At 51.9% G+C, this 22,677-nt stretch overlaps 1 protein-coding gene across 4 annotated transcripts in view; it reads right to left on the reverse strand.

Moving 5' to 3' along the window:
- RPH3A (rabphilin 3A) overlaps window positions 1–22,677 on the reverse strand; it is a 95,562-nt gene that overhangs the window by 33,606 nt on the left and 39,279 nt on the right. For all 4 annotated transcript variants that reach the window (XM_070275463.1, XM_003365490.5, XM_014727594.3 and 1 more), the window contains one exon: window positions 14,866–15,012. In XM_070275463.1, coding sequence (XP_070131564.1) covers window positions 14,866–15,012 — 147 coding nt within the window. The remainder of the gene's footprint in view (window positions 1–14,865; window positions 15,013–22,677) is intronic.

Below are 22,677 nucleotides of genomic sequence, written 5' to 3' on the forward strand. Positions count from 1 at the left end.
CATCAGGCTCACCTGGGAACGTGTTAGAAACACACATCTTTGGGCCCCTGCCCCAGACTAACTGGATCAGAGTTTCTGAGGGTGGAGCCCAACAATCTGTTTTAACAAGGCCTCCTGTGGATCCTGACGCACACGCAAGATTGAGAACCATTGCTCTGGTTACTCAGGTCTTGGAGTTCCAGTTCTATCTGCCTCAGTACTTTTGCACATTCTGCTCCTTGTGCTTGGAATACAGTCTCCACCCCAACACACGTATTTGTGATCTCTCTCACACACACACACACATACTTTACCGGCCAAGATTCCCCTCATGCTTCAAAATTCCAGCTGACTTATCACTTCCTCCTGGAAGCCTCTCTGACCGTCCATTTTATTTCTTCTAATAACAACCCTGTACTTCCGCACAGCGCTTGTCACATGTATAAGTAACTGTGAGATTATCCGCATTGACTACGTAGTTAATTGTGAGTCCATCTCTGGCTGCCCCTTGAACTATGGGGTCCTGGGTCAGGGACCTTGTCTGTCCCATTCCTTGCTATGTCCCTTGGCCCAGAGCGAGTGTTCACACACGATGGTTGAACCAATGAGTGAATGAATGAATGAATGAGGGCAGCCCACTTTCCACATTTATATCCAGCCAGCGCAGGCTGACCTGAGCATCAAGTGACTTATGATGACAGCTTGTACTTATACAGCACTTACGATACGCCTGGCAGGGTACGAAGTGCTTTGCCTCCCAACCCTAGGAGGTAGACACTGCTATTTTACGTGTGAGGAAAGCAAGGCACAGAGAAGTTAAATGACTTGCCCAAGGTCACACAGCTAGAAAGTGGCAGAGACAAAATTAGAAGCCGGTTTCATGTGCATCATACCAGGGCTTCTCAAACTTCATGTGCACACAGATCATGTGGCCATCTCGTGAAAATGCAGATTCTGAAACTCCAGGTCTGGAGGAGGGCTGGAGTTTCTAGAAAGCTCCCAGGTTCCCAAGTGCTCCCGGATGATGCCACTGGTCCCTGGGCGCACCCTAAATGGCAAGGCTGTGTAACAAGCACAGCTGCGGGGCACCCTGGGCCGGTCTCGGGTGGTTTTTTTGACACTTCCCACCAGCTTGAAGTCATGTCCTTGCCCTTCCCTCCAACAAGATGTCACTATCCCCACTCCAGCCACAGCCAGAGGACACGGATGGAGCCGGCCACTGCCCAGCCCTCCACGGCCTGGATCCCAGCTGAGGACACAGTGGGATAGCGTGAGAGCCACTGGGATGGGACACGGGCATCACGGGTTCCAGGAGTTCCCTCCCAGCGCTGCCTGGCAGCTACATGATGCTCACTCTCTCCACAGGCCCCCCGCGTTCCTGCCCGCCCCCGAAAACGCTCTGCTAGCGAGTTATAAACAGCAGCTTCTCCCTTCGTCTTCCATTCAGCACCCAAGGAAGAGCCAACAGCAGCCTGTGGGCTCTGGGGCCCCCGCTGTGACCAGATGGAACAGAGCTGCTCAGGGAGCAGGGGGTGCCGACCCGAGGGCAGCCCGCTCTTCCCTTTCTCCCCTCCCCCATGCCCTGTCCCCCTCCCCGTGTTTTCCCTAGAAATTGCTTTCATAGGAGGATGGAGGCGGTAGCAACCAGGAGCGAGCCCCCATCCGAGGTCTCAGAACACCCAGAATAACAGTGGCTAACGTTTACCAAGCCCCCCACTGTGTGCCAGGCGTGGAGACAGGCACTCCATCTGGATTTTCTTAACGAGTCCTTCCAGCAGCACTATAAGCTAAGGAACATTCTTGTCCCCATTTTCCAAATGAGAAAACTGAGGCACAGAGAGGTTAAGAGGTTTACCGAAGTCACACAGCTGGGAGGTAGAGAAAGCTGGGGTTCGGAGCCAGGCAGCCTGGCTCCTGAGTCCCTGTCCTTCACTGCTCCACCTCGTGCCACCACCGCCGAGCAGAGCCACGGGAGCTTCTGGAGCAGTCCAGTCCTACTCTGCTCAGTGGCCCTGCCTTCCACACCCTAAGGGAGCCTCCAGCACTGGAAGTACCATGTCACACACACACTGTCACCCCAGCCGGCTCTGCCCCACCTGCCTCTCGCTCCCTGAGGTTGGGACAACGCACCACCAGCTGAGCCATCATCTTGTTCTCCCAAGAATCCTCAAGATGGGTCGAGAAATCTGGATTTTACCCCCAGATTTTGCCTCTCTGGGCTTCAATTTCCTCATCTACGAAACAGAAGATGTTAGGCGAAACCAGCTGTTGTCAAACTGTGCTTGATGGCACCCCAGGGTTCCTTCGAGGCAGTTTAGGGGCCGCCCACTGTCGTGGTGTGTTAGGAAGGATTCTGAGGGGCCAGGAGACCCCATTTCAGCCAGAGCCTCTCTGCACTTGTCACTTTGGTTTGTTTGGGCTATTGAATTAGATTTCCTTTGGAAAGTTGGTTCCATGGTTTAAAGAAACAGTTCGAAGTTGTCTGGAACAGGTGAAATTCAGGATACCTTTCAATAAGACACTGAAGTGAGCTAACAGAGGCCGAGGATGGTAATTACGTGGTGACATTTTTCTTGTACACACCTACTTTCTTGCTCTCACCTCTTGTCTCCTTCCCCCACTGCCCTCACCAGGAAACGGTTAGCGTTTTTTTCTTCCCACTCTATCATTAGGGGTCCCAAAGCACAGAGAGGGTGAGAGGCATGCCTGAGGTCACTCAGCCAGGGCGGGAATCTACTTCTCTGCTTCAGTAAATCACCTTTCTTTCCATGACGCCCCCAGGACCTCCTGCCTCAGGTCAAGCCTTGCCGACCCAGCTCGGGAAGAGAGAGTGGGACAAAAGATCCAGTTCTGAACTGCGGTGTGCTTTGCTTGGGAACTCAGAAGGCTCCCTGACTCCCCTCGGAAAATAAAGGCCCTGGATTCACCCACCACTTGCAAACCCCCATTCTAGCCTCTCTACCAAGATGCCCGCTCCTTCCACCATTCAATCCTAAATGGCGAAAAGCCCTATTAACACACCTTGTACTAGGAGTGTCTCATTAGCTTCTATCAGTGGCAGCAAATGGCACGGAAAAACAACAGATTTAAGATCATTATTCAGATGTCTCAGCTCGGGCACCCTTGTTATTTGTGGATTCAGTACAGACCAAGAAAGAGAGAAGCGTGTGGGGGGCACGGGCAGCCCTTTCTCTGCTCGAAGACCGTGGTGAGCAGCCTGCCCCTTGCACACCTTCTCTGAAGCCCCAGACGCTGGGACCTCAACATGGAGGGCCCCAACCGCCAAGGAGTATAAACTTGGAAATAAACTTTGCAGGAAGCTAAATCGAAATGATGTTACGGGAGATCATGAGTCACAAATGGGTCTTTATCCTGGTGATAAGGCAGCTCAGCTTCTTTGCCCCAGAAGCCACGTTTGTTGTTCCCAGTCTTGGCAGGAGGGCCCTAAACACATCACGGAAGATGCTCTCAATCCTCAATTCACGTCAATCTCCCAGAGATCATTAAGAGAATATCAATGCATGGGGCCCCATCAAAACCCTCTCAGCCACGGGTACCAGCATTTCAGCCTGCAGCCCTGTTGAGATCTGCTGTGTGGAGGGATGTTGCCAAAATTTACGGTGCTTCTAGATCACCTGGGGAGAGCATTCAACATTCAGACACTGATGCTGCGGGGCTGGGGTGAGGCCTGGGAGTCTGCGTTTGGGAGCGGCTCTCTGTAGGGTCCTGATGCTGGTGAATCCCTGGCCACACATGGAGAAATGCTGCAGGAAGGAGGTTGTGGGACAAATCACATGAGAAAATGCTCTCCTTATTATAAGTGGGGAAAAGACCCCAAACCCAGGATGCAGAGCTGTGATCAGCGTGTAAGTAGGGTTTGGACATGGTCATGTGGACATCCTCCTTGTGTGCACTGGACAAAACAAACAAACAAACAAATCAGGAAGGGAACACACTAAAATATTCAGAGCAATTACCACTGGTGGTGGGATTATAAGTAACTCCTATTTCCTTCTCTAATGCCTCTACCACCCCCTCTCCTTAATAACCCAATTAGCTGGACTTCCCTATACTTCCTTAACTTTCCACAGTGAATGTGTATTATCCTTACATTAGAAGAGAAAGTACTTGGGGGCTTTTTTTGATTTTTTTGCTGAGGAAGATTCGCCCTGAGCTAACATCTGTGCCAATCTTCCTCTATTATGTATGTGGGTCACCACCACAGCATGGCCACCGACAAGCAGTGTAGGTCCGTGCCCAGGATCTGAACCCGTGAACCTGGGCTGCCAAAGTAGAAAGTGCCAAACTTAACCAGTAGGCCTGGGGCTGGCCCCAAGAAAGTGCATTTTTGAAGGAAGGGAAAACATAAGCCAATGGTTAGAGGACATGGGTTTGAATTCTACCTTTTATCCAGTCAATGACCTTGAAAAGCCTTTGTTCCCTGGGCGTCCTCTTTCTAGACTATAATGTGAGGGGTTCGATAAGATGCACCTCAAGTTTCCTCCTGGGGCAACATTCAGGGGTCCTCAGATCCTGAGGCCGAAACACCAAGAATTCCCCTTGTGCTTTGAAATCGAGGGACCCTCAATGACTAAGAGAAGACCTGTCTGCACGGGTGGGCTGGTTTTGTCTGCCTGCCTCATGTTTCCACGTTAAGTGCCCAATTCCCTGGACACTGTAAGTGGCTGTCACTCTGGTTCTGTCTCTACATCCCGACTAGCTTTACACCTACGACCCTTGCCTCGCATCCAGGAAGCACACCTGTCACCGGGCTGCGTGCTTGGAGGGAGCTGTTGGTGACTCAGTGAAGTTGGGAGGGCACCTCCTATTCCCCACGATGCTCCCAAAGGAGCCAGAAAGGGTCTGTCCCCTCCTCTGGGCACCAGCAGATGACTCTGGAGGTGGTGGGAAGTGGATTCCCACCTCGGTGTGAGCTTGCTGTCCAAATGCACACAGACGGGCTCTTCATTCACTGGACAAACGTTTATGGAGCACCTGCCATGGGCAAGTAGACAGTGAGGACCCGACAGGGAGCACAACAGATGTGGTCCCTGCCCTCATGGAGCTGGCCTTCTAGGGAGGGTCTCAGACATCGTTTAAACAATCACATAGAGCATCATAATTACACTCCTAGTAAGTACCCTGAAGGACAAGGACAGGCAGCTGTGAGAACTCATAAGGGAGGGACATGAGCAGTTGGGAAGGGGCCTCAGAGGAAGCGACTATTAAGTTGAGACCCGAGGATAAAGACGAGCCGACCCACTAAAGAGGATGAGGAAAAGCACTGGGAGAAGAAGGCAAAGCATGTGCAAAGGACCTGCGAGATGTTCGGTGTGGCTGCTGGGCTGGATGGCAGGAGGTGAGGCTGGAGCGGTGGGAGGGGCCACTCCAAACAGGGTCTCGAGTCTGAGTGATGTGACGGCATTAGACGGCTTTGAGCCGCGGAGGCTCAGCTTCCCTCATTTTGAGACGACATGTGGACACGTGAATGGAGCCCTGGAGGCTCGGAGCAGGCAGTTTCCGATGCTGCCATGGTTCCAGTTAGAAGGAGGCAGGCAGGTCCTTGGGCTTTGTCCACACATGAGGTGGGACCAGGGCTCTTGAAACTACAAGACCGTCCCGAATGTGTTTAACTCAGTAGTGGTAAAGAGTATGCCGGGAGGGGGACCACAAAATGCCACTGCACTAGAGGCTTCAAGGAGCCAACCCCTGTGTCCGTTTCCTTTTGCTGCTGGAACAAATTACCACAAACTTAGTAGCTTAAGACAACACATATTTACTATCTGAACAGTTTGGAGATCAGACGTCTGGCACAGGGCTCTCTGGGCCCAAGGCAAGCTGTTGGCAGGGCTGCGTTCCTTCTGGAAGCTCTAGGGGGAAATCCGTTCTCTTGCCTTTCCCAGTTTCTAGAAGCTGCTCGTATCCTTGGCTTGTGACCCCTTCCCTCCATCTTCAAAGCCAGCAGTTGCATTTTCCAATCTTGCTGGGCCTCTGACCCTCCTGCCTCCGGCTTACAAGGACCCAGGTGATGACATTGGGCCCAGTGGATCATCCAGGACAATCTCCCATCTCAAGATTCTTAACTTAATCGCATCTGCCAAGTCCCTTGGGCCATGTAAGGTCACGTACTCAGGGACTAGGATGTGGATGTATGGGGGGGGGGCATGTTCTCCCCACCACACCTGCATTCCTGCCCCATCCCATTCCACCTGATTCAGGTGTGAATCAGGCTCCAGCCCTCCTCTCCAGGCCAGGTTTGGGCAATTCCTCCCTGCCTGGCTGGGACACCAGGAAAGCCAGGTTTTGGACACCACGAGGTTCAAGTCACCTTTTCCAGGTGCTCAACCCCAGGGAAGCCTAGACTCCCTACACACAAGCACACACCTCCACACATACACTTTCAGAATTTAGAAATAGGAGGCAGTTACGACGCAGGTGTTGAGTGCCAATTCATGAGCGAGCTTGCCTGGGTCCGCATGCGGACGTTGCTACTTCTTAGCTCTGTGACCTCAAGAGAGTTACTCAACCTTTCTGAGCCTCCATTTTTCTTCTGTAAATTAGGGGAACAAAGTCCTTATCTCCCAGGATTTTTTTGCAAAGATAAAATGAGAGTGTTTGTAAAATGCCCAGAACATGGTACCTGCGCAGTAATGGTTGCTGCTAATCATTTCTTCTGGAAATTTGTGGCTTTTATAACTCCCCTTACTCACATTTTTTCTATGTAACCAGAGTACTATAATTTGCCCATGAAATCTGTCTTTCTAAAGCTTTTAAAGAGGCTGCAGAGACTGGAAATTGACGAGATTCATGTGCCCATCTCAAAATACACACGGATGGCACGGGGACTCACATAGGAGCACATATGCCCACAGGCACATGGTAAAGGCACGTGTTCACATGCACCTGTGAGTGCACATACACACACACACGTGCACGTGCATGCTCAGCACCTACATACGGAATACAGGCAAGGCTGCCCGTCCTCTGCCCTTGCAGGGAGGCCAGCCCCGTTTGGCCGCCTTCTGCAGACAAGGATATAAGCCAACGGTGGGCCTGACCGTGCCTGTTTGCTAAGCTCAGGCTCCCTGAAAAAGTCCCAACTGGCCTCGGAAACATTCGGGCAACTGCTCTGAGCTTTCAAACAAACCAGTAGAGCCACAGCATCCCGATGAATGTCGACGGATCTACGATGGCGCCAGGAAGCAGGCTTAACGTGGCGCACTGCAGAGCTGAGAGATAGCCTGTCAAGGTACAACGGGTTTATGCACCAATGCCTGAGTCGGCGAGGGAAATGGCCAAACCCGGGCTTCCACCACGGACAGCATGGGGCCGGAGCAGCTGTCTTAGAGCAGCGGTCGACCACGGCTGCATGACTCATAAAAACACAGCAAAGCGGGAGAGAGGATGCCATGTTGTCTCTCTGTCTGTCTGACTCTCACACACACGTACACACACACACACTCCATCAATTCCAGAATCATGCTGCTTTTCTCCTCACCCTAATCGCTGGGCGGGGGGGATATTACCGTCAAGTTTATTAAACTTGGCACTCTCGGAAGTTCAGATCAGGCCACTCGCTGTGAACAGGGACACGGCTACTGTGGCGGGGGCTGGCTTGAGGCCCCGGTGCCAGGCTCTCTCAGGAGCCTGTCCTTAAGTGACCGAGCCGCTCTGTCATGCAGCGATGCGGCTGGCACACAGGGGGCGTGCATCTCAGACTCATTAATTCTCACTGTTGTTGGTTACTGCCGCCACCCAGGGAGCCGTAGATCCTAACCCCTCTCCTTGACGGATTGTGAATGGGATTGCTGCCTGGGCCTCCGCTCTGTAGGGAAGGGGGTCACCCAGCTCAGAGCTGGAAACGAGGGAACCAAGACAGAAAGACAGAGAAGTCAGCCGAGCCAAGGCAGTCAAGGCCAGGCAAGGCGCTGGCCATTACCAACCCAGAAATAGCAACGGTACCCAGGAACTATGCTAAGCACCCTACGCATATAGTTTCTTTAAGCCACCTACAACCTGTGAGATCAGTTCTATTATTCATCCTCTTTTTACAGATGGGGAAACCGAGGCACACAGAGGGGAAGTCACCTGCCCAAGGACACAGAGCCTGCGAGCAGCAGAGATGGGATTGGAGGCCAGGTCCAGCTGCCCAGATGCTGCCGCCGGCTGTAGGAGAACAAAGTCTGTATTTCATGGCAGTGCTTGCCACTGGGGCTCTTTCAAACCCTCCACTGGCCCTTTCCCGTGGTAGAACGTAGAGTCGAGAGAGCATGTTGCTGAGGCCCGCGGGGCCCAAGGGTCATTGCAGGGGAGAGGGGTGAACCGTCCCATTGGAGGAGGAAGTGTGTAAGATGGCACAGTTAACCTGAGCGAATACCTCAGACACCCCGTAAGTTACTGACCTCTGAAACCCCTGTAGGCGTCTGTCAGTTGCCTCCCTACCTGCACCCCAAAAGGCAACAGGATGAGGGGAATGACACGTTCGAGTTCAGAGTCTGACTTGGCCGTGAAGCAGCTGTGTGCCCCTGAGCGCGTCTTACCTCTCCAAGTCCTCTCGGCCATGAAGGAGAGAGCACAGTCTGCCCCTCGGCAAGGACATTATGAGGACTAAAGGACCGTGACATATTGGGAAGTTCCTAACAGTGCCTGCCATAAACGTTTGTCTCTCTCAAGCAGCAGAACAGGACTCTAACCCTGGAGCCCGCTGACCTGGGTTCGTAATCCCAATTCTGTTGCTTATTAACTGTGTGGCCCTGGGCAAGTAGCTTAAACTCTCTGTGCCTCAGTTTCTTCATCTGTAAAGTGGGGATGATAATAACATGGCCTAATGCACAGCGTCGTTGTGAGGATTACATAAATGAATCTACCTAAGCTCTGAGCGCAGAGCCAGCACGTGGGGCTCTTGTTAAGAGTTCCCCAGAAGGTGAGTGTGGTTGCAGGAAAATTTTGGAGTTTGTTTCTTCTCCCTTTTTTGAACCACTCAACAAAAGGCTAGAGCAGTGGTTCTCAACAGGCGGTGATGTCGCTCCCTAGGAAGCAATGGGGATGTCTGGAGACATTTTGGGTTGTCATTGCTGGACGGGGGTTACTACAGGGACGCTGCTAAAAAATCCTATAATGCACAGGACAGTCCCACCACAAAGAATTATCTGTCCCCAAATGTAAATAGTGCTGAGTTGGAAAAACCCTGGGCTAAGAGTCTCGGAGACCACACGGTCCAGCCTCACCCTCTGAGGTCAGTGATCCCATGAGAGGCTCCGTCAGCTGGGTTTAGGGTTCACTCACCGTGAATCATTCATTCAACACATATTCATTTGTTCTCCAGGCACTGGGCTAATTAAGGAATTAAGCAGATTTCCATGATCATCTCGTCCGAGCCAATTCCATAAGGTACTAAGTCTGGAGGACATTAGAAAGCGTTGATCCAATCCCTGGGAAAACTGGGGTACTCAGGATTTCTGAACATTGGGGTGTTCCGAGTCTCCCCCAAACCTGATGAAATCTATGAATATTTCTTCTCAAAAAATGTACATAGGCACATGCATAAATATGTCTATAATATCAGGAGGCTCGAGCACCCCGGAACCCTATCCACAGAATGTCTAGGACTCCAGTTCAAAAAAGAAAAAAGGTGGGCGGTCCTTTAGAAAGAGGAGAGTGGCATCTGGCTTTCTGTTGGCTTGTCGAACCACAGGAAAGACACCTGCCTAATGAGAAGCAGCAAGTTCCAAGCATTATTACTCACTTCTCCCTCTGGCCACATTTTGGAAAAATTCTGTGCCAGCAATACAGAGGATGGTGGAACTGAGATGGGAGGTGCTAGGAGTCCAACAGATTCTGTCAATAACAGGTCTGCCCCTGTCTCTCTGACTTCCTCCTCCATCACAGCATCTGGACACCCAGGTTAATGACAAATCCTAATTACTTTTTTGGGCCCATCTGTTTAGAGAAGTTGACCTCGAATGGAAGCCACCTGGCTGCCTCTCCCTCTGCAGGCAGGATAGTGAGCAAACGCCTTTGAGAGGCTCTGGACAGAAGGAAATGTAATAAGGATGCAGGACCTACTATGGGAAAAACAAAAACAAAATCCGCAAACACAGATTTCCCCAGGCAAGGGTTTAATTCCAGACTTAATACATTCTAAAACTCCCCTGTCCACGCCATGGGTGTCTGTCCAAGTCACAGAGGCCCTCTGCAGACTCAGGACGAGCACTGCCAGCCGTGTGTGCACAGCCTGGCACCTCCGGCCACAGCTGATTGGATGAGGGGCAGGCACTCAGGGTGAGCTGGGCCAATCAGAGTTCTTTCCTGGGAACTTGGAATTAGGACTAAGAAAAGCTATGACAACTGGGGACATAGAATGGGTTAGGATTTTCTAACATGTGGGTCGGGAAGCAGACCTTTCATGAGGCTAGGCTGTGTTCCCGTCTCGGATCCCTTGAGATATCTCTGTGGCCTGATATTACATTCTCCTTTTCGCAGAAAGTGCTGGAGTCTGCAAAGGTGGTCACCGTAAATGCCTCCCTTCCCTGGACACGTAAGTCATTCTTCCCCACAGGAGACGGGATCCATTCCCTCCTCCAATAGAACGTGGTGGAGCGCTGCCCTACCAGGTCTAGACCTAGCTGTTAAGAATCCTGGCAACTTCCATCTTTGCTCGCTCGGGACCCAGCTGCCAGGTAAAGGAGCTGAGGCCAGACTACTGAATCAGAAAAGATCCCATGGAGAGAGAGGACCACTTAGAGAGCAATGAAGCACAGACATGGGACCCAGGCACCAGCTGAATGCAGCCAAGTGCACGACCCCAGCTCATGCCACATGGATCAGAAAACCCACCCAGTGGAGCCCTGCCAGAATCCCCAACCCCCAGAGTCATGAAAAATAATACACTATTGTGGCTTTCAGTCACTAAGTTTTGGGTGTTTTGTTAGGCAGCAGTAGGTGAAATAATTTAGCTGGATTAAATTCCTTTCTTGCAGGCGAAGTGTCCTAACTAATATAGAAAGTCTGCAGCAGGAAGGGCATGCAAAATAAACTCTGAGATCCCGCTTAGCACTAGAACACAGAACACAGGGGCAAAATGAGGCTGTCTGATGAGTTTCCCTCTGGCCATCGTCTCTCCCTCCGGGGATGCTGAAGTAAGCAGAGCTGGGTTGAGGGCTGAGGGGAGAGTGCAGGTGTAGAGAACCCCTCGGGTCGAAGCAATGAGCCTCCAGGGAGAGAACCAGCTCGGGTCTGCTGCAGGGCCTGGTGCTCCGCGGGGCTGCCTGGGGTGGCTGACTCCTGCCGAGCTGCCCCAGGGAGGCAGCCCCCCCGGGAGGCCTGAGGGCCATTCTCCCCTCGCACTCTCAGAGCCCCAGGAGCCTGGAGACCAGTTCTGGCAGCTATGGGGGTGCAAACAGATTAATACCATCTGGAAGAAATCACTGGCCCAGCACAGAAGGGGTTCTAGATCCCCAAACGTCTCCTCCAAACCTGAGCTTTTAAAATTTCCATGTTCTGCAGAGTCTAAGAGTTTGGGGCCAAGACTTCAGGAATGACACCTAATAGTTAAGAGCAATATTCTGAGGGTCAGCCAGACAGGGCTGTGTATCTTGGCCCTGTGTGACCTTGGGCAAGCGACCTAACCTCTCTCAGCCTCAGTTTGCTCACCTGCAAAATGGGGATAATAATGCCACCTACTTGATAAGGTTGAGAGGAGCAGTTACTGAGTTAGCCCATAGGAAGGTTTTAGGTTCAGAGGTTGGCACACAGTAGGTGCTCAGTAAATGATACCCACTATGGTGATTATTTATTACGTTTATTAACAACGATTTCACACCTCTCCCAGGTGGCTTTCCCGTGTAATAGAAAAGAAGCTTCAGCCTCACAGAGCTGGTGTCTGGACCCAGAAGGGTCCCCAGATACATCTGCCATTTCAACAGTTAGAAGGAGCTCATTTACTCTGAGAGGGGCAGCCAGCAACACAGTACGGGGTCCTCCCTCAGACACCCCCAAATGCCACAGAGTCTGAGCAGGAAGGTCCTGAGAATCAGACTGACCGGCCTCATTGGATGGGTGGGGAAACTGAGGCCGCCAAGCCTCACTAACCGAGAGCCTCGGATTCTGAAGAGGGAGCCCTGACGGCACCCCGTTTGCAGCCTCGCTTCTTGTCTGATGCGTGGCTTTGCTTTCATCTGACTCTGCTCTGATCCCGCTCCAGGGAACCATGGGTAGAACAAAGTGAGGGCAGGTTGGCGCTTACAGGACACAAACAGCGCTGGGTTTGCCTCTGGCGATGCTGCCAGCGAGGGCTGGCTGCTGGAAGTGCAGGGAACCGGCCACAGCCAGAATCCCCCAGGAACGCCCTCCCCGCTCTAGCGGCAAGCACCCCATCTCAGCAGAGGGACACACTCTGTCACCAAGGCTTGGCCCTGCTTCCTTGGAAGCCTCTCAGATCCCTTGCCGCGGAAGCTAGGGGCTGCCAGAATTCCAGGGCTCGCCAAACAGGAGTCTCGGGGCATAATTCTAGAGCGGAGGCCTTGGCCAGGGGCAAAAACTGAGCTTCCTGAGCAAATGCACTGTTAGATGATTGCCACCACTCATTGACATGCGCTCTGTGCCAGGCACCATGATGATCCTTCATGCACTAACTAAACACTCACCAAGAAGGACAGCTCATGCTATCCCTGTTATGCAGATGAGGAAACTGAGGCACAGAGAGGTAAAGTGGCTTACCTAAGGCCACACAGGGAGTAAGTGGCAGAGCTGGAATTTGAACCCAGGTCTCTCTGACTCTGGGGCCCCAGGCATCAACCACTGGCTATTCCACCATGTCATCAGGTTACTCGAGGCAATGTAGGAAGACATGGAAGACAAGGCAGAGATCCCACCTACTCTGTTCTAGAATGTTCAAGCTGGAATCTGCTCAGGCCACAGAGACCCCCTTAACTTCGCCCCCAGAGGCAGCCCAGTGGCTGTGTTTGTACAACACGGCCGGCACCCCTGGCCACAGCTCACTGGACGAGGGATAGCCCCTGACATCAGCCAGCCAATCAGAGTGCCTTCCCTGGGAACCTGGACTCTGGACTCTCCAGCCTCTTGGCCACAGGAAACGTAGAAAGAAATTGGGGGCAGCATCGTCCGCCATCGTCACTCATTGACTCAACAAATATTTTACTGCACACCTACTATGTGCCAGGCTCTGCGGATTCAGTGGTGAACAAAACAGGCAAAAATCTCTACCCTCAGGAATGCTATAATCTAACGGGGAGAGATATACAATAGTCAAATGAAATGTGTAAAACACAAAATGTGTTAGCTGGTGGCAAGTGCCATGCAGGAAAAAGGTGGAGGGGAGTTCTTGCTTCCAAGCGTTTACCCTTCACATCCATGTCCCTCCTTTCTGAGGCTGAGGCCCACTGTTGGGTGAAGTGAACACACACACATACACACACACTCACACTCACACACATGTTCCAAGACCTCCAGCCTAGACAACTGCTCACTCCCGATATATCTTTTAAAAAGCAAAACAAAAGCTGAATCCCATAAGCAGGCCTCTCGAGATCCATCCCTTCAGCAAGTTCCTGAAGATGCTGACGGAGGGTCGAGCATGAAGCCGACAGGCTGTGGTGGGTGTTTGTCAACTGTCAACAGTGCCTCGGATCTCCCCAGTGCACCCTGAGCAAAATTATCTGCAGAGGCTCAAAGCAAAGGGACCCACTTCCTGCATGTTCGCAGCATCATTTTCCACTCAAGAACCTCCTTAAGCCCTAGCTGACTGTGTGGGGAGGGAGATAAACGGGCACCTCGGGGCCTAAATCAGTTGTAAGCAGTTGGCAAAGGCTGCCCCTGGCTGAAGGGCCTGGGTGGGAGGACGCACCCCAGAACCCCTCCATTTCCCAGTGGAGATCCAATCTCCGAGGACCACTCTAGGGGCCTGGCATGCTGGCAGCTGAAGTTCCCAACCCGGCCAGGAGCTCCCCTTACACACAGATGGCCTCTCCTCCCATCCCCTCTCACTCCTCCTCACTGATGATCACCCGACCCCCGCTCCTCACTTCTCAAGCCCACCCACACGCCACTCCCTCTCTCTAGCACCGTCCTTGCTCACTGATGTCGTCACTCTCTGACACACATGTCACACATCCTTCTTACAGCCCTTGCTTCTCTCCTATACAGATTTTTAAATGTCTACCCTCCAAACCCCATTTTTTCCTTCCTCTTACTATTTATTAAACATGACGTATTACCAGGACCCGGGCCAGGTTGCACACGCATCATTTCACCTACTGCTTACAACACCCCATGGGATAGTTACTGTTATTTCTCCCACTCTAGTAGTGGGCACACCAAGCTCAGAGAGACAACGCGGCAGGCTCAGAATGGACAGCGGGCAAGCGGGGAGCTGGACAGAACCCGGGTTCTTCGAGTCCAGACCCACCAGGTTAACCTCTGTGGCCCTCCTCCCATGCTGGCTCCCCTTTCCGGATTGATTTCTCCAGCTCTCTTATATAATTCATTTCAATGTGCCATTCTGCGCACTGTCCCTCGGACATACACTCGCTCCTTCGGCTGCATGTTCCAGCATTCACATGGCCAACGTCTCTAGAGCATATTTCTGTGTAGCTGAAATGGGCAAAGACACCCTGTGCTTGCACACACATCCAGCCTCCGATGACACTCTCCCATCTCCTCATCAGATGATGCCCCTCCCCCAGGAAGGAAGCCCCCTCCCGGGCCAGTCCCCAGCCCCTCGTGCAACAAGGATTCCATTCTGCCCGGGTGGGTGGCCTGGCGTGTCACAGATGACAAGCCCCACTGGCAGCCCAGCCCCGCCCCAGCACAGCCCCTGAGCATCACGGCCTCGGGGCCTCTCGGAACGCCGGGAATGGCAGGCCTCACCCGATCCGCTCCTGCTCCATCTCTTCCATCTTCTCGGCGCGAGCGATCACCCTGTTGATGATCTCCTTCTCCTCATCTGTCAGCTCTTCCTGCTTCCTCTGTCTGTCGGGCTGGCCGCTGGGGTGGACGGACCAGCCTGTCTGGAGCCTGAAAGGTAATTTGGGAAGGAGTGAGGCTGGAGAGAAGCCCAGTAGGCAAGGTGGAGTAGTGGTTAGGCTGAAGCCCCTGGAGTCTGGTAAGTCAGTTCGAATCCCTCCTGGGGGACTCTGGGCAAAAGGCTCATGTCTCCCAGAGCCTCAGTTTGCTCATCTGTACAACGGGACACACGTCCCCTCCTCACATGGTCCTAATGAGTTTATTTTTATTAAGGGTGTAGCACGTGGGAGACACCCCATAAGCGGCATTTGCAGGAAGCCCGTGGGAACCTGCAGGGTGACGGTGTTCTCAGGAAAAGAAGCCAGAACAGTAGACTTCACAGCTGGAGCGGAAGCAATTCTGGGAGGGCCGTCTGAAGCCCTGGGCCCCAGGTGGACCCCAGCCTGGCACAGACATTTTTTTGGACCACAGACATTTTTTTTAAATAGAAATTTAAACTAGTTGCCAATTAGGTTTATACCTCTCTTTTTTTTTTTTTTTTTTTTTTTAAGGAAGATTAGCCCTGAGCTAACACCTGCTGCCAGTCCTCCTCTTTTTGATGAGGAAGACTGGCCCTGAGCTACCATCCGTGCCCGTCTTCCTCTACTTTATATGTGGGACGCCTACCACAGCATGGCTTGCCAAGCAGTTCCATGTCCACACCCAGGATCCAAACCGGCAAAACCCGGGCTGCTGAAGTGGAACGTGCGCACTTAACCACTGCGCCACCGGGCCGGCCCCTGGAAATCTCTCTTGACTTCACATAAACATCCAGATTTCCAGCCTCATTAGCTCCTGCAGCATTTTGAGTTCCATCCTGTGCTCTTATGGCTTTTCCTTTTTTTAAAGCAAACACTTACATAGCACCCACTGGATGCCCACATTACTGTATTTAGTCCTCACATCATCCCTACTGTGTGCACACATTACCTCATTATTCCTCACATCATCCCTACTATGTGCCCACATTACTACATTTAGTCCTCACATTATTCCTACTGTGTGCCCACATCACCTCATTATTCCTACATCCCTACTGTGTGCCTGCATTACCTCATTATCCCTCACCTCATCCCTACTAGATGCCCGAATTTCCTCTTTTAACCCTCACAGCATCCCTACAGGCAGGGATTGTCATTGTCTACTTACTGGTGAGGAGAGTCAGAAGTGGAGAAATCAGACCTCTTGCCCGAGGTCACGTGGCCAGAAGCGCAGAGGCGGGCTTCAGCCCCAGGTAGGCTGTGTGCTGACCCTCCACAGCAGCAGAATGGGGCACCTGCCCGCAGAGCCCGTGATGGTGCCGGGACCAGAGGCTGCTGGGCAGAGGGTGAGGGCTGCGTGGAATCGCCTTTTGACACTCAAAGTTGGAAATGAAAGGCCCCATGCTCCCACCTTAGCTGGTCTGCTCTGAAAAGCAGGGAAGGAAGACGGTGGAAGCAGAGGGAGCAGATGCCTTGGGGCGAGTCTTGCTGTGAGAAAGTGAAGGAGGCAGCGGAAATGCTGGTGGAAACGCACCTGGCCCAGGAGCAGGGACCTCCGGAGATGAACAGATGCTAAAGACGCTCAACCCCCTTCTCAGAACCCTCCAGTGGCTTCTCATTGACTCAGAATAAAACCCAGAACTACACAGAGTGGTGGGTGCACAACATTGTGAATATGCAAAATGCCACTGAATTGCACACTCTAAAATGGCTAATTTATGTTATGTGAATCTGACCTTAATAAAAATAAAACCTAATCTTCTCGCCTATCTGCAAAATCCTACCTGATCTGACCTTAACCTGCCTCTTCATCCTCTTTGCCCCCTGCTCTCCCTTCACTCCAGCCACACTGGCCTCCCTGCTCAATCTTGAACACTGAAACCTTGTTTTTGCCTCAGGGCCTTTGCACTTGCTGTGCCCCCTTCCAGGAACACTTATCCCCCCAGATCTCCCATGGCTGGCTCCTTCTCGTCATTCAGAGAGGTCTTCTCTGGTCTCCCATTGCCCAGGTTCACTTTCTGTACTGCAGCCATCACTAATTGAAATTATCTTTTTAAAGATTTTTGCAATTTACCCGTTTGTTGCCTCTCTTCCTCCACCAGAATGTAGGTTCCAGGAGGGCAGGTAGGGACGTGTCTGGGTCACTATTATGTCAATGGCATTTAGAATAGCGTCTGAGAGTAAGCACGTAGAGGTTTTGAATAAGATACGGTGCCTTGTGGCCAAAAGGTTTGTTAAACATCTAATTGTATGTGTGACCCATGGGGAGACCAAAGCAGTGAAAGTTACTTAGTCTAGGGGACCAAGGAACGCTCCCTGAGGAGGTGACATCTCCTCTGAGACGCTGAACAGGATTTACTGTGATGCTGGCAAAGCTTAAATTCAGGAACTTTTGTGGGCACAGGCACCTTCCAAGACTGAGAAGGGCCCTAGTAATGGTCATGTGATCTGAAAAATTTGCAAAAGCAAGACATTTTGCTTTCTTTATCTTGAAGAGGGCCCTAAGCTTTATAAGCCTCAGGCCCCACAAAGCTATGGCTGGCTCCTACAGAGACGGTGAAGATAAGCTGGAGCCGGCGAGGGAAAGCAGAGGCAGAGACTGGACCTGGCAGAAGGGTCGTCTTCGCAAAGGCCTGGAGCTGAGAGAGTGGGCAGCGTGTCTGAGGAGGTGAAGGGAGATCGACAGGGAGGCAGCCTACAGGATCGTCTCCAAGGATCTCTGCCTCCTGGCAGTCACACCCTCCCTGTGTGGTCCCCTCCCACACTGAATGCCGGCTGGTCCTGTGTGACCGACTAAATATGCTGAAAGTGGCCGTGTATGACCTCCAGGGCTGTGCTATAAAAGACATCACAGCTTCTGCCTTGGTCTCTCGGGTCATACATTCTGGGGACAGCCAGCTGCCGCGTCATGAGGGCACTCAGACATCTCTGTGGAGAGGCCATGTGGAGAGGAACTGAGGCCCCCAGCCAACAGCCAGCACCAACTTGAGTGGATCCTCCAGCCCAATGTCAAACCCTCGATGACGGCAGCCCCAGCTGACATATGACACAATTGCATGAGTCACCGTGTGCCAGAACCACCGGGCCAAGCCACTCTCAAATTCCTATCAACGGAAACTGAGATGCAATGAATGGTTTCTGTCGTTTTAAGCCGCTAAGTCTGAGGTATTCGTCCTGCAGCGTGGATAACTGGAGAACCAGCCCAGCTGGAGGAGAGAGACTGGGGACATAGAGCCCCATCCACAGTGTCTGTCCTCATTTTCTATTGCTGCATCACAAATTATTATAAATGTAGGGCCTTCCCACACAGACGTCTATTATCTCACAGTTTAGGCCAGGAGTCCAGGCCCCTAGCCGGGTCCTCCGCTCAGCGTCTCACAAGACTGCAATCAGGTGTCAGCTGGGCTACATTCTCATCAGAGGCTTGACTGGAAAAGAATCGGCTTCCAGGCAAATTTGGGTTAGTGGCAGAATTCATTTCCTTGCAGTGGTGTGGCTGAGGGCCTGGCTTTTTGCTAGCTGGTGGCAGGAGGCCACCCCAGGTGCTGGAGGCAGCCTGCAATTCCTAACCAAGTGGACTTTCCCAACTTCATCCCCTGGGCTGCTTCCTTTGTCAAGCCTGCAAGGTGAATCTCTAGCTCCTGTTGACAGAGACGGAGTCTTAGGTAACACAACGTAATCACGAGGGTGACCTCCCATCCTGTTCACCGTGTTCTATAGCTTAGAAGCACATCCCAGGTCCTGCCCACACTTAAGGCGAGGGGATTACAAAGGCACGAACCCCAGGAGGTGGGGACCATTGGGAATCACCTGAAAGTCTATCTGCCGCAGCCTCCCTAGCAGGGGTCCTTCCAGCCTCGCTTGAATGCTCCCCACAATGGAGACCTCACTCTCTTATAAGGAGTCTATGCTGTTCTGTTGGAAAGATCTCCCCTATGGTGCAGTAATATCCCTCTTATGTTTCTTTCTGTTATTTTGAAAGGATACCCCGACTCCTGCATAATGAAGACCACTTGTCCTTCCCAAATTGCCTTGGCCATAACCTAATCCAGCCTCCTCCCCAGGTCCCTCTGGTTTCCAGGGAAATGGATGTCTCAGCTGCCCCTATTCTTCCTTCCTTCATTCCTACATTTCTTCCTTCCTTCCCTTCTGACCCCCCTCCATTTATTTCCTGCCTTTGCAAAGCAGCTCAGTGACCAACACAGAGCACAGATGAGATGCTGGGCCTCATACCCAGCAGAGACCCCTCCAAGGGCCTGTTCCTGCAGCTCACAACCTGGTCATGGGCACGGTCAGCCATTGCCCAGACCTGAAGCCAATGCCCCTCACCCCACCACACAACTCACTGGGGTCAGCGTGTGCAGGAAACAGTGCTGCTGGACACGCATGGTTCCAAAACCATAAGCAGGGATGGAGGTTCCCAAGACGGCCCGCCTAGGATAATTGCCTCCATCTGCAGATGAGCAGACGGTCTGCTGGAGGCTGCCGGCCCCGCTCCAAGCCCTTCCCCCATCCGCTGCTCCAAACACACAGTTGACAAACAGCTCATCCAGTGTTTGAAAATGTCGCCGACTGGTCTCAGTGGGGACTCACAAGCCTCCTGTGGATTTTCCTGTTTTAATTCCAAAAGCAAACAGAGGGAAACGAGATGGCTTTTCAAAGCAAAGCCTTTGCTCTCAAGGGAGAGAACGGGGCTGACCGCGCCTCCCCGGGACCGGGGAACACTGTGAGCCTGGGGCCTCGAGAATGTCCCTGTGACAGGACGGTGGCTCTCTCGCCAAAGGACTCTGGGCACAGGATCCCAGCTCCACGTCCTTAAGACCAGAATCCAGTGTTGGAACCTTGTCAAAGACCAAAGCTAGAGACCAAAGTATTGCTTCTTTGGACAAGTGACTCAGAGCATCGTGTCCAATCCAGAAAACACCCAGAGGGCCTACTGTGGGTCCTCTTGAGCTCTCCTCGAGCCGGCGGAGTTCAAGATTGGAGCCCTGGACCTGCCAGCTACTAGCAGTGTGTACTGGGCTCTGCGCCACCCTGAATGTCGGTTTCCCAATCTGTTAAGTAGGAATGATTTCATGTCTGTTTCCTGCTGGGACCCTCAGAGGCCACTCCTGACCCTCGAAGGCTGCAGACGGAGAGACCCCTGGCTTACTGGCTAAGCCAGCTCAGGGCAAAGAGGGCTGGCTGTCTCCACTCTTATTCACACACTTAGGACAATGATTACTGGAGAAACACTGACAGGCAGCTGCCTCCTCTTCCCCACGACTCTCTATGCCACGGTTCTCAAACTGCTCTGCAGCTCCCCAGAGGGATCTCCCAGGGCTGCTGGGGAGCGGTGCAAAGAGGGACAGGGCGGGAGGGAACCAGGCCCTCCACCCTCGCTTCAGCCAGATGGCAATGCTGGCTTCGCAGCACTAGCAAGGCAAGGATGCCAGCAAAGAAAATAAACAGAAAAAATGTTAAATGATTTAATAGTTGATATTTAATAAAGGCATGATTTTTTGCATTGAAAACCTCAATGCTTCCTCCTTCTAAGCATCCTTGTGCTTTCCCATGTGAATTTGAAATTGCTCCCAACAGAGGGTCAGAGTCTATTTCCCTACCCTTCAAATCCTTCCCAAACTGACGACCTGCTTGTCAATAAAATGCAGGGCAGTGGTGGTGTGCCCGTCCCAAGGCTAAGCCTGCCAAGGCCGAGTGCATCTCTGCTTGCTCTCTTATAGCCTTGCCATCACCATGACAACAAGCCCAGGACAGCACACCGTGGGGGTGAGAGGCATGTGGAGCAGAGCTGAGCCGTTCTAGCAACAGCCATCCTGGATCAGCTCTTTGACACGTGAGCAAGCCCAGCAAGATCAGCAGAGCCGCCAGCCAAGCCCAGATCCCTGAGAATAAACCATTGTTCTATGCCGCTGAGTTTTAAGATGGTTTGTTACACAGCAAAAGCTAACTGATACAGTATCCACGATGGCAACAGCAACACAAATGTGAAGCTTGTTTGACTCCCTGCGTTTATTTTACAGTTTGGTATTATTTTAAATCACAGTTGCATGAAGTTTACCATGACTTGTTCAATGCTTTCAACCACTAAAGGTCTTTAGCCACTGCCACTTGTCTGTCTTATATATTTAGCTTCTGAATAAAATATTATTCAGAGGAAGAGTTTTGCTGCTAACAAAAAGTCTAAAGATAATTGTGGTTGACCTGCTCATTTTCCAGATGCCTTTGCTCAGAAGAGGGCAGGGGGTTGCAGAGAAACATGTGGTGGGAGCACAGTCAGAGGCTCGAAAAAGCAGCATTCTAGAAACGCTTCATCTCCCCTGTGCATGCACCTGCTTAGGTCATCCAGAGAGGGTCAGAAGTGGCCTCTCCTAAGGACATTGGTCCTGACGCCGGATTGAAGCCCCTCACAGATGTGTCCCCCTAAACTACTGCAAAGCACACCCTCCCATCCCCTTTTGGCCTCCCACCTCAATCCTTCATTTCACACGCACTATAGTCACGTAATAAATACCCAGCAGATGTCTCTATTAATCAGTGATAACTCCCACAGGAGCAGGAGGACCGAAGTGCTGTCGGGGCACGAAGGTTCTGAAGCATTAAGCAGCAGTGGTGTGCGGAAAATTCATCCTTTTTCTTTCCTTTCTCCTCCTTCTCCCCTCCCTCCCCCGAGGATGCCGATAAGGGCAGGTGTCAGCAGGAAATCTCTTTACAGCTCAGTGAATGAGATTTTAATGAATCCTGAAGGAAAGGACGGGGAAGGAAGAGCAGCTGCACCACAAAATGTTTTACACACGCCTGCTGGGACAAAGGCCCTTTTGCCTGAAATCTACCCCTACCAGACTAAAGGGGGTGCAGGAGGGATGCTGTGGCCCCCACCCCTTTCAGAATGTTAAGGGAATCTTGCGTCCTGCTAATCTTTCAAGCCAGTCTGTGTTCCATCAGTTCTTCTAAAATTCCATGCTATCATCTTTGGACTTAGCACATGCTATTCCCCTACCTGGAACTCCTCTGTCTTGTCTCCATCTTGCTTCTCCTTCACCTGGTCTCAGCTTACACATCACTTCTTCCAGGAAGCTCTCCCATCATGACCCCCAAGTCTGGGCTAGGTGCCTGTCCTTGTGCTCCCACAGCCCGCTGCTATTATAGCAACTTGCACACTGGAGTGTATTTGCTGGTGACTGGCTATTTATTTGTTTTTAGACCCCACTGGACACATACTTGTATTTTTGGCTATCTCTGTATCTTTGGAGCCTAGCACCGTGCTTGATACATAGTGGGAACTCAGTATTTGTTAATGAAGGAAGGAAGGAAGGAAGGATGAACATACACTCTACCTTTCAACTTTCAGCATTCAGGAAGCCTGCTAGAGCCTTGGGACCCTCTGGACCATGAACTTCTCTCTTCCCATGTTCATATTTATAATCTGACAACGTCTCGGTCTCTCTCCCTGGCATGTCTGAACAATAGACTCACGATATTCATAAGCAGCAGCTGTCGCCTGGCCAGAGTCTTCCCAGCCAACAACAGAGACTGCAGAACATTCAAATGGTCCTTAGCAATCAGCTTGTTCAAAGCTCCCATTTTACAGATGGAGAAGCTGAGGCACAGAGCCTAGTTAAGTGTTTATCAGTGTTAAGAAAATCTTTAGAGGATTCTGGGCCCGATGATGTGGTCATTTGGGTCCAAAAAAGCT

Source organism: Equus caballus, chromosome 8 (genome assembly GCF_041296265.1).
Source record: "Equus caballus isolate H_3958 breed thoroughbred chromosome 8, TB-T2T, whole genome shotgun sequence".
Classification (NCBI taxonomy): Eukaryota; Metazoa; Chordata; class Mammalia; order Perissodactyla; family Equidae; genus Equus; species Equus caballus.